At 43.5% G+C, this 13,182-nt stretch overlaps 5 protein-coding genes across 10 annotated transcripts in view; 2 read left to right on the forward strand and 3 right to left on the reverse strand.

Moving 5' to 3' along the window:
• The window catches only part of LOC115764228, a 33,866-nt gene extending 25,018 nt beyond the window's left edge, over positions 1-8,848 (reverse strand). For 4 of the 6 annotated variants that reach the window (XR_004018012.1, XM_030707142.1, XM_030707143.1 and 1 more), the window contains exons 1-2: positions 8,437-8,848; positions 7,927-8,153 (exon numbers count right to left, since the gene is read on the reverse strand). The gene's annotated coding sequence lies outside the window, so the exon portion shown is untranslated. Of the gene's footprint in view, positions 1-2,288; positions 2,725-7,926; positions 8,154-8,436 lie in introns of those variants that run through there. The other 2 variants (XR_004018014.1, XR_004018013.1) reach the window with 2 other exon arrangements.
• On the forward strand, positions 5,296-7,929 carry LOC115764232 (putative defense protein 3). The gene is made up of 2 exons (XM_030707149.1): positions 5,296-5,845; positions 7,215-7,929. The coding sequence occupies exons 1-2, from the start codon at positions 5,397-5,399 to the stop codon at positions 7,285-7,287; spliced, it is 522 nt and encodes a 173-aa protein (XP_030563009.1). The 5' UTR covers positions 5,296-5,396; the 3' UTR covers positions 7,288-7,929.
• Positions 8,849-8,935: 87 nt separating the features above from the next.
• Positions 8,936-10,244, forward strand: LOC115764229 (probable phosphoserine aminotransferase). The gene is made up of 3 exons (XM_030707146.1): positions 8,936-9,055; positions 9,123-9,799; positions 9,857-10,244. Exons 1-3 carry the CDS (start codon positions 9,011-9,013, stop codon positions 10,227-10,229), a joined length of 1,095 nt encoding a protein of 364 aa, XP_030563006.1. The 5' UTR covers positions 8,936-9,010; the 3' UTR covers positions 10,230-10,244.
• On the reverse strand, positions 10,227-10,900 carry LOC115764231 (guanosine-3',5'-bis(diphosphate) 3'-pyrophosphohydrolase MESH1). Its single transcript, XM_030707148.1, has 2 exons — positions 10,435-10,900; positions 10,227-10,377 (listed from the first exon to the last, which is right to left on the reverse strand). Exons 1-2 carry the CDS (start codon positions 10,843-10,845, stop codon positions 10,261-10,263), a joined length of 528 nt encoding a protein of 175 aa, XP_030563008.1. The 5' UTR covers positions 10,846-10,900; the 3' UTR covers positions 10,227-10,260.
• A 436-nt stretch (positions 10,901-11,336) lies between these two features.
• Positions 11,337-12,500, reverse strand: LOC115764230 (cytochrome c1-2, heme protein, mitochondrial). Its single transcript, XM_030707147.1, has one exon. The coding sequence runs from the start codon at positions 12,392-12,394 to the stop codon at positions 11,393-11,395; it is 1,002 nt and encodes a 333-aa protein (XP_030563007.1). The 5' UTR covers positions 12,395-12,500; the 3' UTR covers positions 11,337-11,392.
• Between the last annotated feature and the right edge of the window lie 682 nt (positions 12,501-13,182).

Here is a 13,182-nt window from a genome sequence, read left to right on the forward strand (position 1 = left end):
AAACGAACAAGTAATATAAATTATAAACGCAAACTCTGCGACAAGGATATGCGCTGGCAGCAAAGGAGGCGACATGCGATTTGATGGCAAATCATTTTGCTGGCAAATCGAAAGCGTTGCCCAACAAATAATAAAGTGCCAGACTATAGCATCACATGCTGTTGCCGCCGGCTAAGGTCAAGGGTCAGCCGTTCTTTGATAATGTCAAAATTGACTGCAACATTTGGCAGTAGCATCAAGGCGCAAAAGCAGCAGCTAGGCCGCCGGCAAATTGCTTGCTCGTATTCAAATGTATTTTGGTTTCAGTTTTTGTTGAGCCCAAATTCGATTTGTCGTTTTGCAAATTGATGACGTGGCTGCAGATACTTGCAACAGCAGCGAGAAAAAAAAATAAGTGGCAAGTTGCAAGTGCAACTCGGGTAACTGCAGCAGCTGCCGCAATGTCTATCCCAAATCGATCCAAGCTCGGGGCGAGTACGTATAACTTCACATGCTACACACCAAAGAGTTGGCCCTATATATAGTTGTGTGTGTTTGTGTGTGTGTGTGTGATTATGTGTGTGTGTGGAGGCCAGGCCTATGCCACGCGATGTGATTGTGAATGCGCAAATGTGACGACGTTGCCAAAGGCAGCTCCAGGCTGGAGCTGACTGCCTGGCTAGGATGACGTAGTCCTCAGTAACGGAGCTTGGCTAAACTGTGTTAGTGTGCCTTTCAGTCCGGGGTTGTTATTGCACAGTACAACACACACACACACACACACACACGCACACATACACGCAGGCAGGCAGCGTAACTGCGGCGGCATTAAATGGCATTTTTTGGGTTCGCCTGACGTTTCATGCTTTAAACGCGCCATTTACTACTGAGTGCGCTAAATTATTAAAAGCAAAACGCGCTACTACAATACACACACAAACACACACACACAGCGCCACAAAGTTCATTAAATACCATGTATGCAAAATGCGGCTGTTGCTGTTTGTCATTTTTGTGCGGCCCCTAAAAGTATGCAGCGCATCATAATCAGCGGACAGGTGCGAGTGTGTGTCTGTGTGTGTTTGTGTTGCCTTAAAGCTTATACAAATATCTGTTTTCATGCTGTTTCTGTGTGTGTGTGTGTGTGTGTGTGTGTGTGTGTGCGGCTTTATGCGTCACGTGAGAATTCCCTTTATTATTATTTGAGTTTTGCTCGCTGCCTTCGTGCATATCACGTATACGCAGCGTGTACCAATACATGTACATATATATGTATATATGTTATATACATATTCGCATTTGATTCGCAAAAGGCATTGATTTTCAATTTCAATCCGCTTCAGTTTATTGCGAGCTGCCTGCTTATGTACGCTTCGTCAAGCATTTGGACAACATGCCTCAATGTTTACTATACACTCGAGAAAAAACACGTGCCATTCCTTTTTTTTCAAACAAAAAGTTCTGTGATAATCTAATTTTTTTCACCATCGTGAAGTTAAATATTCTGCCTTTTTGGAAAAAAAAATAGTCTGACATTTTTTACTATTCTTTTTCTATATTCTAGAAAAAAATTTGCTGCTTCGTGAATAGAAATAGGCTGCTTTTTGCAAAAGAAGTTATTTATCAAATTTTTCTGCTTCTTCATGAAGAAATATAAACTGAAATTTTATATATAACTTTATATCTCGAAAGAATTTTCTGCTTTTTGGAAAATATTTTCTATTTATCAGCACTGCTTTTTTATGTTTTCTAAAAAGTAAGTTCCTTTTTTTCGAGTGTATAAGCTTGAATATAGTATGAATAGTTTTAAACAGAAGAGTCAGCGGAATCAAAAAGCTTTTCGATTTCGTGCTGTTCGTTTTTTCGAGTGTATAAGCCTGAATATAGTATGAATAGTTTTAGACAGAACTGATTTGTCGGGGTGTTGAGTTTATCTGGTTGTGTTACACTTTATTGTTATTGCCCGCTTGTGTTTGCATTCAAATATTTTTTTGTTTTTTTCGCTTTTCTTTATTTTTCTCTTTTTTTTTATTGTTGCTCAAAATCAACAGACAAAACTTTGCACGTTGCCTTTGAGCGGTTTATTTTTGTGTGGCACTTTTTTTGTTTTTTTTTTTTTGCCTGCGGCTGACTCAGGACACGCACACACAATCACACACACACAAAACACACACACACAGAACACGCACACACACACAGAACACGCACACACACACAGACACACAGACACACACACACATTCGCACACTCGCACACAGACACTCGCGCGCGTAAAATATATAGTATGAAAATTTCAAAAAATTGCTCACAATTTTCTCGCTCGCCTGGCTGTTGTTCTAGTTCTAGACGTAGTTCTTGTTGTTCTTACTGTTGTTGTTGTTGATTTTTGTAGTCTTTTATATATTTTTTATATAAGTCTTCTGCTCGCTGCACGCTGCACGACCACGCGCTACAACGTCTGACTGCGTTCTGTTCTGGCTGCGTCCGAGTCCGAGTCCTAGTCCGAGTCCGTGTCGAAGTCAGCTCGTTTTTGGGAATTGGTGAAAGAATTTTTTGATTTCACCAGCGTGCGCTCTGGTGCTCACAGGACATGCGCACTGCCGTCCTGCAGGTGACACACATTTCCGCGCCAACGTCGATGAAGTGGACGCATCCTCCCTCCCTTGCCGCTCTGGCGCTCATAAAGTGCGCTGTTTTGTACTATTTACAACGGCCATCGGTTAAAGGAACCGTTTGCCGTGCTTCTTACCCAATTTGGGCTGCATTCGACGAGTCGACGGGTCGCGAGAGCTGTTGGGGATTGGCCGTGTTTGCCAAACTTTGGGCGTGATGCGGCGCAAATGTCATTTGTCCGGCTGTACTGTACAGTGGAGGTCGACTGTGGGGCCCAGGGAGTTAAAAGTTCGCATTCGCCACATCTATAATGGATGAGCTACTGGGCTGCACGAATACCTACCTATTTGATTAGTCCGGCTCGCTTTCGGGTTAACTGACCCTTGGCAGACAACCAGCCAACAAAATCATTTTGCGGCAAACAAAAAAGTTCAACAATTCTATCGTTAAATATTTACAAAACATTTGCCATCCAGCAGCCCAGCTCGTCCACTCGACTACTCGAGAACTAAAGTTAATTAATGCTGCCAACTAATTGCCAAACTCTATTTCAGATATTATTTCATCTATTTGCACTGTTCAAAACCCATTTGCCAATGCAAATACAACTAAAACTCGCCAGCACAGTTGTCATTCCCATAAATGTTCATTAACATATGAATATTTAGCTTGAATTCAAGTTCATAAATGTGCAATCCTCTCGCCTTTAACGACAAAACTTTATGAAACATGATTAACTTTGTTAGTTAGAAAAGTATCTTCAACTTTGTTGAAACTAAACCAATTTTCATAATGTACAGCATTTAGTTGTTAATTTGTTTTTCTGCAACACTTGTTTGTTATATTTGAAAGAAAAGTGAGCTTAGTTTTTTCCATTTTGAAAAAAAAACGTTTTTAATTAGTTTTTCTAATTTAATGGAAGCGTTTTGACATTTTTGAACAACACATAGAAGTTCGGTACAACATTCAACATTGTAGAATGAGCCGAGCAACGCCGGGTAATTTCTTTCACTTAATAAATAAAGTAACTCCCATAAGATCATGTATAAACTGCAGACTATTTCCATATGTGATACTCCGGCTGTCAGTACACTCTAAGAATTAAAAAAGAAAAACACAAATATTGATTTGTTGTTTTTTTTTTCAGTGTAAATAGATTTCCTTGACTATCATAGCTTGGTTTAAACTGAAGCAATTTTCTGGTTAGAGCCCATTTTGCTCCTGATTTAATCTCAGGATGAATTTTACTCATAAATTTTATAAAACTTTTGAATATTTACTTAATAACATCTTCAAGAGTTGTTTCCGTGTTGAACTCCTGATGAAAGCAATTGAGATACTTGAATATTTTATTAAATTAACGCTCGATGACTTGGCTTTGGGCCAAGTGCGACAACAGGTTTTGCATTTGTAAAGGAAACTGAAGTCGAAATCCAAAGCTCAATGAAATCAAAAGCAGCAGCCAGAGCCAGAGTCAGAGCCAGAGTCAGAGCCCGAGCCAGCCGCCTGTCAATTAACACATTAAAACGCGCAAAATTGAGCTGAAAAGTAAACAAGGCCAACAACATCGCCAGTGGGCCGCGATTAGAAGCATAGAATTTCGTAATGGAGCACTTAGCGCCCCAAAAACCATGGCAAATAAACCCAGACGAGCCGAATCAAACGCAGCTCTGCTCTGGCCTGGCCTGGCCTGGAGTTCGCACTGAAGCCTGGGAACGAGCTGCTGTGTGTGGGCAGCCCGTGGGGTGGGGCGAGAGGGGAGGCAACGAAGGGGTGTGGGGGAGGGGGGGGGGGGGGAGCGGCTGCATCAAAGCGCTAATGTTTGACCCAGTTTGGAGCACTGCAGGAAAGGAACTGCGCATAACTATTTGGCTTTTTGATCATTAAAAACTGGTTAGCCTGGCCAAAACGAACAGAAAATAGACAAGAGTGCCTTAGTGGGGAGTGCACGACTACAAGATACCCTGAAGCCAGCCAGCAATGTACAAATATTTCGACATATTTTATGCTACGTGTACTTCCTATATCATTAGTCCCGCACTTTTGGCTATATGTTCCTGATTAACTAGGGTGTTTATTGTTCGAACTTTTCTGAAATTTTCAGATCATACAAGTGTTGTTTAAATGTGTATAAATTCCAAAGTTCTAGACTGTATCACTAAGAATTTTTGTTGTTCAGTTTAAGAAGGAACGTGGATAGGCTATAAAAAAGTGAACTATAATTAGGCTGTGTATATTACTTAAGAGTCTACATACCAAATTTGGTGTCTCTATCTTCTATAAGTTCAGAGATATGCATAAGCAACTGAATATCGATATCGATTTTTATCGATTTCCGAGAAACAGACTAAGTTATCGATTTGAAACTTGATCCTTTCGAACACTGAAAGGATTAGTGTTAAAAATGGCAAATATCTAGCTCTTATAGTCGCTGAGATCGAAGCCTTTTTACAGGCAGACAAACATGGCTAGATCGTTTCGGCTGTTGATGCTGATCGGGAATATATATATATTGATATACTTTATGTGTCGGGGGCTCCTCCTGCTGCTCCTGCTGCTTGTAACATACAACTCGTGATAACCAATCCACCTTTTTTTTTTGCACATTTTCAATGGGTTCAATGGGTATAAAGCCGAACACAAACAGCAACAAAGCCAACGAGACGCCCATGCCAATGGCGCGAGCTTTTTTGTGGACACCTCGCGCCGCTGGAGGCTTTAAAAGCGCCAACGCCGCCGGCCAGGCCAAGAGTTTTAACATTTCGATTAACACAACTTGCGCGCGCGCAGCTAACGGAACAGTCATGGCGAATCGATGGACACCTTGTGGCCTGCTCCTGCTGCAGCTGCTGCAGTTGCTGATGGGCGGCGTTTCGGGCTTTCCGGACGGTGCGCCGGCGGATACGTGTGTTAAGCAGCGCGCCAATCAGCCCAATCATGGCAAGGCGCGCACCCAGCCGGCGCACACGAATCCCTTCGAGGTGGTCGCCAGCTCGCAAACCTATCATCCCGGCCAGCAAATTTCGGTGGTCATCTATGCCCAGGAACAGCATGAGGCGACCACATTTCGCGGCTTCTTTCTGCAGGCACGCGATGCCAATTCGAACGAATGGATTGGCGAATGGGAGCAAAGCGAGAATACCAAGACGATACCCGAATGCTCGGCCATAACGCATTCGGACAATCGGGATAAGTTGGGCGCCAAGCTGATCTGGAAGGCGCCACAAAACAAGCGGGGCAATGTCTACTTTACGTAAGTATAGAATATATATATATATGTGTGTATATTAAAGCAACAAGCTAACTTGGCCAAATCATTGTCGGTGCAAGGCGCAGCTCATTAATCATACGACACGTTGACCCACATAAGAAATGCGCACATAATTGTCCGCAAAATGCCGGATAATCAAAAGACTTATGTAATTGATTTGCGGCAAAAGAAAAGGGAAAAAAAATCCTAGAAAAAAACCAGTTTTTTTAAAGCAAAAGAGTTGACAATGACGTCGGCAAAAAATTGTTGACGCTTCTCTTAAATGCAACACAAAAGCGACACTGTGCTGCATGGTCGCGTTTACCACAGAGCAAGTGTGTGTGTGTGTGTGTGTGTGTGTGTGACAGTTGCTTCATTTATCACTTGGCATACGCATAATGTGCCAAATGATTTATAAATTATGTGTTTGTCAACACTGAAAAGCAACTACAAAGTTAATACTACACTTGGCTTCGTTCTGACTTTTTGATAAATTGCCGCAATAGCTGGCTGAAAGTTGTAGCGCAGTGTAACCGAACCAAAAGTGTCGACTCATCCAGTTGCGGCTATTTATAGCGATTGTTAACGTTTAACTAAGTACTTGTAACAACATATTACATTGTTTTGTCAAGTCTTATAAAAGATCTTATACAACTGATATAACACAAAGCATTGCCGCAAAGCATTAAAAAAGATTAAGATCTTATACGTCATAACAGTGTATTGTATGCATAAACATTTTGAACGCAGTGTTGCAAAACTCTTTAAAGATCGAATCAAATTTATATGAAAACTTAGCATTGTATTGTGTGCTGGAAAGTCTTATCTAACTTATATTTAATGCTCCCCATGCTCCCTTGTAGCGCAGTCTTATACAATATCTTGTAAAGTTTACACAACTCATAACAATGAATTGTGTGCTGGAAAGTCTTATAAATATATTTGTGCATGCTAATTTTTAACAGCAGTGCTAAAAATTCTTATAAAATATCTAATAAATGTTGTATAAAAACAATATTCTGTGCTAAAAACTCTTATAAATAGGCTTATATAAGTGCTAATATAAGTGCATGCTAATTTTTAGTGTAGTGCTAAAAAGTAACATATCTTATAAGGTTTTTATAACACACAACATTGCATTGTCTGCTTAAAAGTCTTATAACAGAACCTATTAATTGAAGTGCTGAAGTCTTATAAAATATCTTATAAAGCTTTTACATAACATAAATTTGTAATTTGTACATCCACTCTTGTAGCGCAGTGTTGCAAAGCCCAAGAATCTATACTAAAATTGTCAACTCATCTAGCTATGCCCGTTTATAGCTTATATTTAATTAAAAACTTGTTTTTATTTTATTTAATTTCCTTGCAGCGGCACTGTGCTAAAAGATTACGGAAACTTCTGGAGCGATATTGTGGGCAAGGTGCAAGCGCAGCCCCAATAGGCTGCAAGCCAGTACAATTCCCGAATTGTGCATTAAGCAACACTTAATTTAGTAGACAAAAAAATAAAACAAAACTAAAAAAATTGTTGTTTTTCTTTTTTAGTGCAAAAGCTCATTAATGACCAAAACGGGCCAAGCCCCTTGCCAAACAACAGTAAATTATTGGCTTAACGTTTATGAATGACCACTCACTCACACACATTGACTGCGGCCCACACACGCACACACACACAACACATACTAACAATACAGGCACACGTCTCACGGGCTCTCTCTCTCTCTCTCTCACACATACACACGCACACTGAGAAACACTTTGACACCGCACGATTAGGCACACGTTTAAATTTCCAGGCACGTTGCCTGCATCTTATTGGAAATTCGCTTTGCCAAACGGCCGGTTGGAACTAAATTGGAAAATTGAAGCACCTCTTATACGTTCTAAAGCAATGAGGATGATAAAGTAATTAGAGCAGTGCGCCCTGCTTGGCATAAATAAAATGTCAAAGCCACTTCAAACCTGAGAAAGTTCTTATTTCCTGCAGCGATAGCATTGAATCAATAAGATAAGAACTTATACATGCTTGTCAATAATATATGCGCACAAACATGTCTACACATGTTTGGCTACATACTTACTGTTATGTATGGCCCCGGCAATTAACCAGCCAATCTGTCTGTTCTGTGTACAGAGAGCCTCGGCTAAAGCGGTTCACGCGCTTTCGTATTAAATATGCATTCCGTATAGAGATGGATTCAATTACATCAACGGAAGCCTAGTCAAGTGGTTGGCTACCAGCTAAATACAGATCCGAGCTGTCGGTAGACAAACAGAGGTACAGACTAGCTTGACTATGTTGACCCAGCTGCAATGCATGTGAATGCTTTTAGATATGGGAAATATGTGATTATAATTTCATAAAAATTCAATATCCTAAAATTGAAAATTTCACTATCATGAAAAGTCCTAAAATGACCTATTTTAAGTTCTGAACAATTTTATTTAATAAAAGTCAGCTGTCAAATTTTAATAAAACGTTGAACGAAAAAGTTTCTATACAACTTTTTAAAAAATTAGTCGGTTTAAAGTTTTCTGATCTTTGAACAAAATGTGCTAGCTTGCAATGACGCACCTTAGTCAGGACTTACTGTATTTGCTTGTTTACTGCTTGCCGTTGCACTTGTTTACGCCTTTCCAGTGAAGTGCATGGCAACAACAAGCCGATGCGGCGAATTAGGGCGAATTGGGGCGGCAGCGCGGTGTAAATCGCGTGTTGTTTTCGCACGCTGCAGTCGCAGTCGCCGCAGTCGGCGAATGGCTGTGCGGTTCGCCAACTTGTTTTGATCGAATTCAGCGACTGTCTGGGCTTCGCCGCAGCTGCTGCGCCAGCGGCGTAGTCGAAGCTGTGCTGCTTGCAAGCTTCGGCTTGCCTTAGAAAGAGCGAACGACGCCTCTGCCTGGCTGGTTGACAAGTTCGTTGTCCAGCGCATGTTTTGGCGCACACGCTTTGCTATATTGTACGCACATATATAATTGTTGTTGATATTCCCTCTCTCTCTCTCGTGTTCATTTCATTTATCAGCAGTCAGCGGCGCAGTCGCCGTCGCCGTCGCCGTCGCAGTCGCAAGCGCAGTTCTCGATCGCTGCCAATCGCAACACTTTCAGTTATATTTTTACGACCTGCCGACGAGGTTCGCAGATCGAATAGAGATCATCTACAATATGGTTATCAATTTTGCCGCCGGCCCAGCCAAGTTGCCCGAAGAGGTCAGTGAAAATCAAATATAATCAGATTAGTTTTAGGTTATAAACGAGTCCTTGCTTCACATACTAGGTGCTGAAGGAAGTGCAGACGAATCTGCTCAACTGCAATGGCAGCGGCATTTCGGTCATGGAAATGTCCCATCGTTCCGGCAACTATGCCAAAATACACGATGCGGCCATTGCCGATCTGCGCGAGCTGCTCAATGTGCCCTCGAACTACAAGGTGCTGTTGATGCAGGGCGGCGGCACCGGACAGTTTGCGGCGGTTGCTCTGAATCTAATCGGATGCACGGGCACGGCCGATTACGTCATCACCGGCTCGTGGTCTGCCAAGGCGGCCAAGGAAGCAGCCCAGTACGGCAAGGTGAACGCCGTGCTGCCCAAGCTGCCAAAGTACACGGACGTGCCCCGCCAGAGCAGCTGGAAAATGGATGCGAATGCCTCGTATGTCTACTATTGCGACAATGAGACGGTGGAGGGCGTGGAGTTCGATTTTGTGCCCCAGTTGGACGCCAAGGTGCCATTGGTGTGCGACATGTCGTCCAATTTTCTGTCCCGGCCCATTGACATCAGCAAATTTGGCGTGATTTTTGCGGGCGCACAAAAGAACATTGGCCCCGCGGGCGTTACAGTCATCATTGTCCGTGAGGATCTGATAGGCAAGCACTTGAAAATCACGCCATCCATACTGAACTTTGAGCAGATGGACAAGAACAACTCGCTGCTCAATACGCCGCCCACCTTCGGGTAAGTTAGGATTGCGATTAAGCTGGGCAGCACCTTAATATCTTACTTCTCTTATAGCATCTATGTCATGGGCCTGGTCTTCAAGTGGATCAAGCGCAATGGCGGCGTCGCGGGCATGTGCGAGCGTGCCAAGGCCAAGTCGCAGCTCATCTACGAGATTATAGATCAATCGAAGGGCTTCTTTTACTGTCCCGTGCAGAAGCAGGTGCGCTCCCATATGAATGTGCCCTTCCGCATTGGCAGCGCCAGCGGCGACGAGAAATTGGAGAAGGAATTTTTGGCCCAGGCCGAGGCCGAGGGCATGATACAGCTGAAGGGACATCGCTCGGTGGGCGGCATCCGAGCCTCTCTCTATAATGCCATAACGCTGGCCGAGACGCAGCAGCTGGCCAAGCTCATGCTGGCATTCTACGAGAACAATAAAAACTAAAGCCTAATGCTTGCTCTTGCTGACTTATTATTTACAAAAGATTGCGGTCGGCAAAGATCTCGTCCAGCTGCGCCTCCAGCGTGGCGTTCGTGCCGCGCATGTTATCCACGACCTGTTTGGCCCACACGAAATACTGCTCGCGGCGTTCCTGCATAGGACATGGCAATTAGTCTTTATTTCTTGAGGAAGTACACGCTTCACATACCTCCGTCCAGCCACGAGGCTTGTTGATTTGCAGATCTCGCAGATTGTCCAGCTTGTCGGCCAGCTTGATGAATCTGGCACGGCGCGTGGCACGGGCCGCATTCTCTATTTGCAGGCGCTTGCGTTCCTCTTTGGCCAGGGTCTTGTCGTCGGTCAATTCGCGCACCAGGCTGGACACGTCCACACCAAACAGATCCTCCAGTTCGCCAAAAGTTGTGTCCGTGTCCTCAACCACATCGTGCAGCACGGCCGCCATGAGCACGCCCTCGTCCCGGATGCCCGCCTCTGCTAGGATTGTGCTCACATTTATTAGATGGTTAACGTATGGCGTGCTGTCCGGATCCTTTCGGCGCTGTTTGCTATGTTTTTGCGCCGCAAATTGCAGGCTTTTCAGAAAATCCAAAGATGCCATCCAAGCAATTTCTTATTTTCATTTGAATAAATCAGCTGTTGGCAGAGTTACGGCAAAACAAGCTGTGCCTCGATATAAAAAATCGATTGACTAGTATTTTTCAAAAATACTAACGAATATCGATACTGGCTTATGCGATGATTTTTTTGCTTTGCACCACAACCTCACTTCATCGCACTGCAACACTGACTGTCGCCTACGAAATAAGTAGGCAATTTAAATCACTTTTAGATATTTTCCTTGGGCTAACCTGTTCAATTGGGACTATATTGGCCTGATTTCACCTTTGCCGCTTACTCGCATCGATAAGAATAAGTTGAATAGGTAGTAAACGTCGATAGGTCAAAAATCGATATTTCTTAAATGGTAAGTATTTTCACCGCAACTCTGCAACACTGCAATAAATACTATCGATACATTTAGCCGATATTAAAAACAGCCCTGTCACGCCATTTCAAAATTCGCCCGCCAACTGGGAAAGACGATTTAAATTCAAAATAGTTTTTCTTAACGTTTATTATTACGTTGAAAACCCCATGGACTGCAATTATTTTGGACAGTCATTAGTTTTACTGCTCTCCTGCTTGGCGCTCTCCTGCTTGGCCTTCTCCTGCACCTCCGGCATAAAGAATATCTTGCGCGACTTCAAAGACGACCACTTCAAGCGCTTGATGTAATAGCTGAGCGCAATCAGGAACGTGGAGATTATTGTCACCTTGATGATGAGCAGCTTGCGAATATCGCCCTCCGGCTCCGATGTCCAGGCGAGAAACGTCACCACATCCTTGGCGATCTGGCTGGCCGACGGTGAAATCTCGTCATCCGGATAGGTAACCGATTCGTTGGATATCAGCTGACCCATGGCTATGGCGCCTCCGCTAAAGTACGGATTAAAGTAGAGGCCCTCGCGCAGCGAAAATCCAGCCGGCGGATCACAGTAGCCCGTCAACAGGGCAAATACATAGTCCTCGCCGCCCTTGCGCGCGGACACAATGTAGCTAAGATCCGGCGGATAGGCGCCGTTATTTGCAGCTCGTCCGGCTTCCTCGTTGGGATAGGGTAGTGGCAAATAGTCGGACAGCTTGCCGGGCCGATCGAAGTAGTTGCCCTCCTCGTCGGGCCCGTCATGCACCGTGATGCCCTCCGCCTCCGACTTGGCCTCCGCCTCCGTCATGCACACGCCCACCAGATTACGATAGGCAATATACTTCAACGAATGACAGGAGGCGCACACCTCCTTGTACACCTGATAGCCGCGACGGACGCCCTCCTTGTCAACGGCCGACAGCAGGCCCTTATGGCCCCAGCCGTGCTTGGACGGATGCACACAGTCGCTGGAGGCATCCACACTCACATCCATGGCGTACATCAGTAGTCCGGCTGCTCCAGTCAGGGCGCCAAGGGTCAACAACTTCTGGCGGGCTCCGGTCCATTTTCTGGCATTCGTCGATGTGCTGCGCCTTACGTACGCTGCATTTATGAAATTCTTCGAGGTTTTGAACAGCTTTGAGCCGAAATTTAACAATTTGCCAGCCATGTTAAAGCGCATACTTTTTTTTTGCGCGCTGACAGTTCCTGTAATTTCCAAGCAGTGCTGTAAAATGTCGACCGATAAAGCTGCCAGATCGGCCAAGGCGCAAACCAACACTAAACTTTAGTAATGCACAAGTCTTAAAAGCGTGATTAGAGTGAGCATGAGATAATATTATTATTGTTCCACGGTCTGGACGTCATTAGGTGCATTAATATAGGCATATTTGGTTTTCGAACTAACGTGCAATGGTCATTTAAATATTTGTCTCTTGGTAATTTACAACACTCATTTTTTGTTGCTTTCGTGTACAGTAAAAGCTCTATTAACGCAGATCTGTTTAAGCTGAACAACAAAGAAGTTCGTTCTAACAACAAAGAGCAGCATTTTCGGCTAAGAGAAAAATAAAAATAATTTGCGTAAATTTTATTTAAGTATTCCTAACAGAATGTCGTTAATATATATCAAAACATTTAAGAATTTGTCACATTGTCCAACACATAATTAACGCAACAACAAACTGGAAACGTACGCATCCGCATCCAAGAGAGCTTTTGTCTTTTGAACTTGTTCAACACTGTCAACAATATATGCATGTGCTGTAATTGCATTTTAAGAGTTGTAGCTGACTTTTACAGCTATGCACAGGCACAGTCAAGCTTAAACCGAATGCATATCTAAGATCTTTCTTCATAATGCAGCCACACACACACACGCACACATATCGTATGACAAATGCAGTTGACTTTCTGTAATTCTCTCAGGAAAAAAGCAAAGAACGTTATACATTAAAGCCCATTTAATTT

This window comes from Drosophila novamexicana, unplaced genomic scaffold (assembly GCF_003285875.2).
Source record: "Drosophila novamexicana strain 15010-1031.04,08,12 unplaced genomic scaffold, DnovRS2.1 tig00000817-arrow-arrow-pilon, whole genome shotgun sequence".
Classification (NCBI taxonomy): Eukaryota; Metazoa; Arthropoda; class Insecta; order Diptera; family Drosophilidae; genus Drosophila; species Drosophila novamexicana.

Excerpts from the sequence above, each read along its gene's own strand:
- LOC115764229 (XM_030707146.1), top strand. The coding sequence starts at position 9,011 with ATGGTTATCAATTTTGCCGCCGGCCCAGCCAAGTTGCCCGAAGAG. Across the intron at positions 9,056-9,122 it reads CAGCCAAGTTGCCCGAAGAG|GTGCTGAAGGAAGTGCAGAC; the intron begins GTCAGTGAAAAT and ends TTCACATACTAG. Across the intron at positions 9,800-9,856 it reads AATACGCCGCCCACCTTCGG|CATCTATGTCATGGGCCTGG; the intron begins GTAAGTTAGGAT and ends CTTCTCTTATAG.
- LOC115764230 (XM_030707147.1), bottom strand. The coding sequence starts at position 12,394 with ATGCGCTTTAACATGGCTGGCAAATTGTTAAATTTCGGCTCAAAGCTG.
- LOC115764231 (XM_030707148.1), bottom strand. The coding sequence starts at position 10,845 with ATGGCATCTTTGGATTTTCTGAAAAGCCTGCAATTTGCGGCGCAAAAA. Across the intron at positions 10,378-10,434 it reads AGCCTCGTGGCTGGACGGAG|GAACGCCGCGAGCAGTATTT; the intron begins GTATGTGAAGCG and ends TGTCCTATGCAG.
- LOC115764232 (XM_030707149.1), top strand. The coding sequence starts at position 5,397 with ATGGCGAATCGATGGACACCTTGTGGCCTGCTCCTGCTGCAGCTGCTG. Across the intron at positions 5,846-7,214 it reads CGGGGCAATGTCTACTTTAC|CGGCACTGTGCTAAAAGATT; the intron begins GTAAGTATAGAA and ends ATTTCCTTGCAG.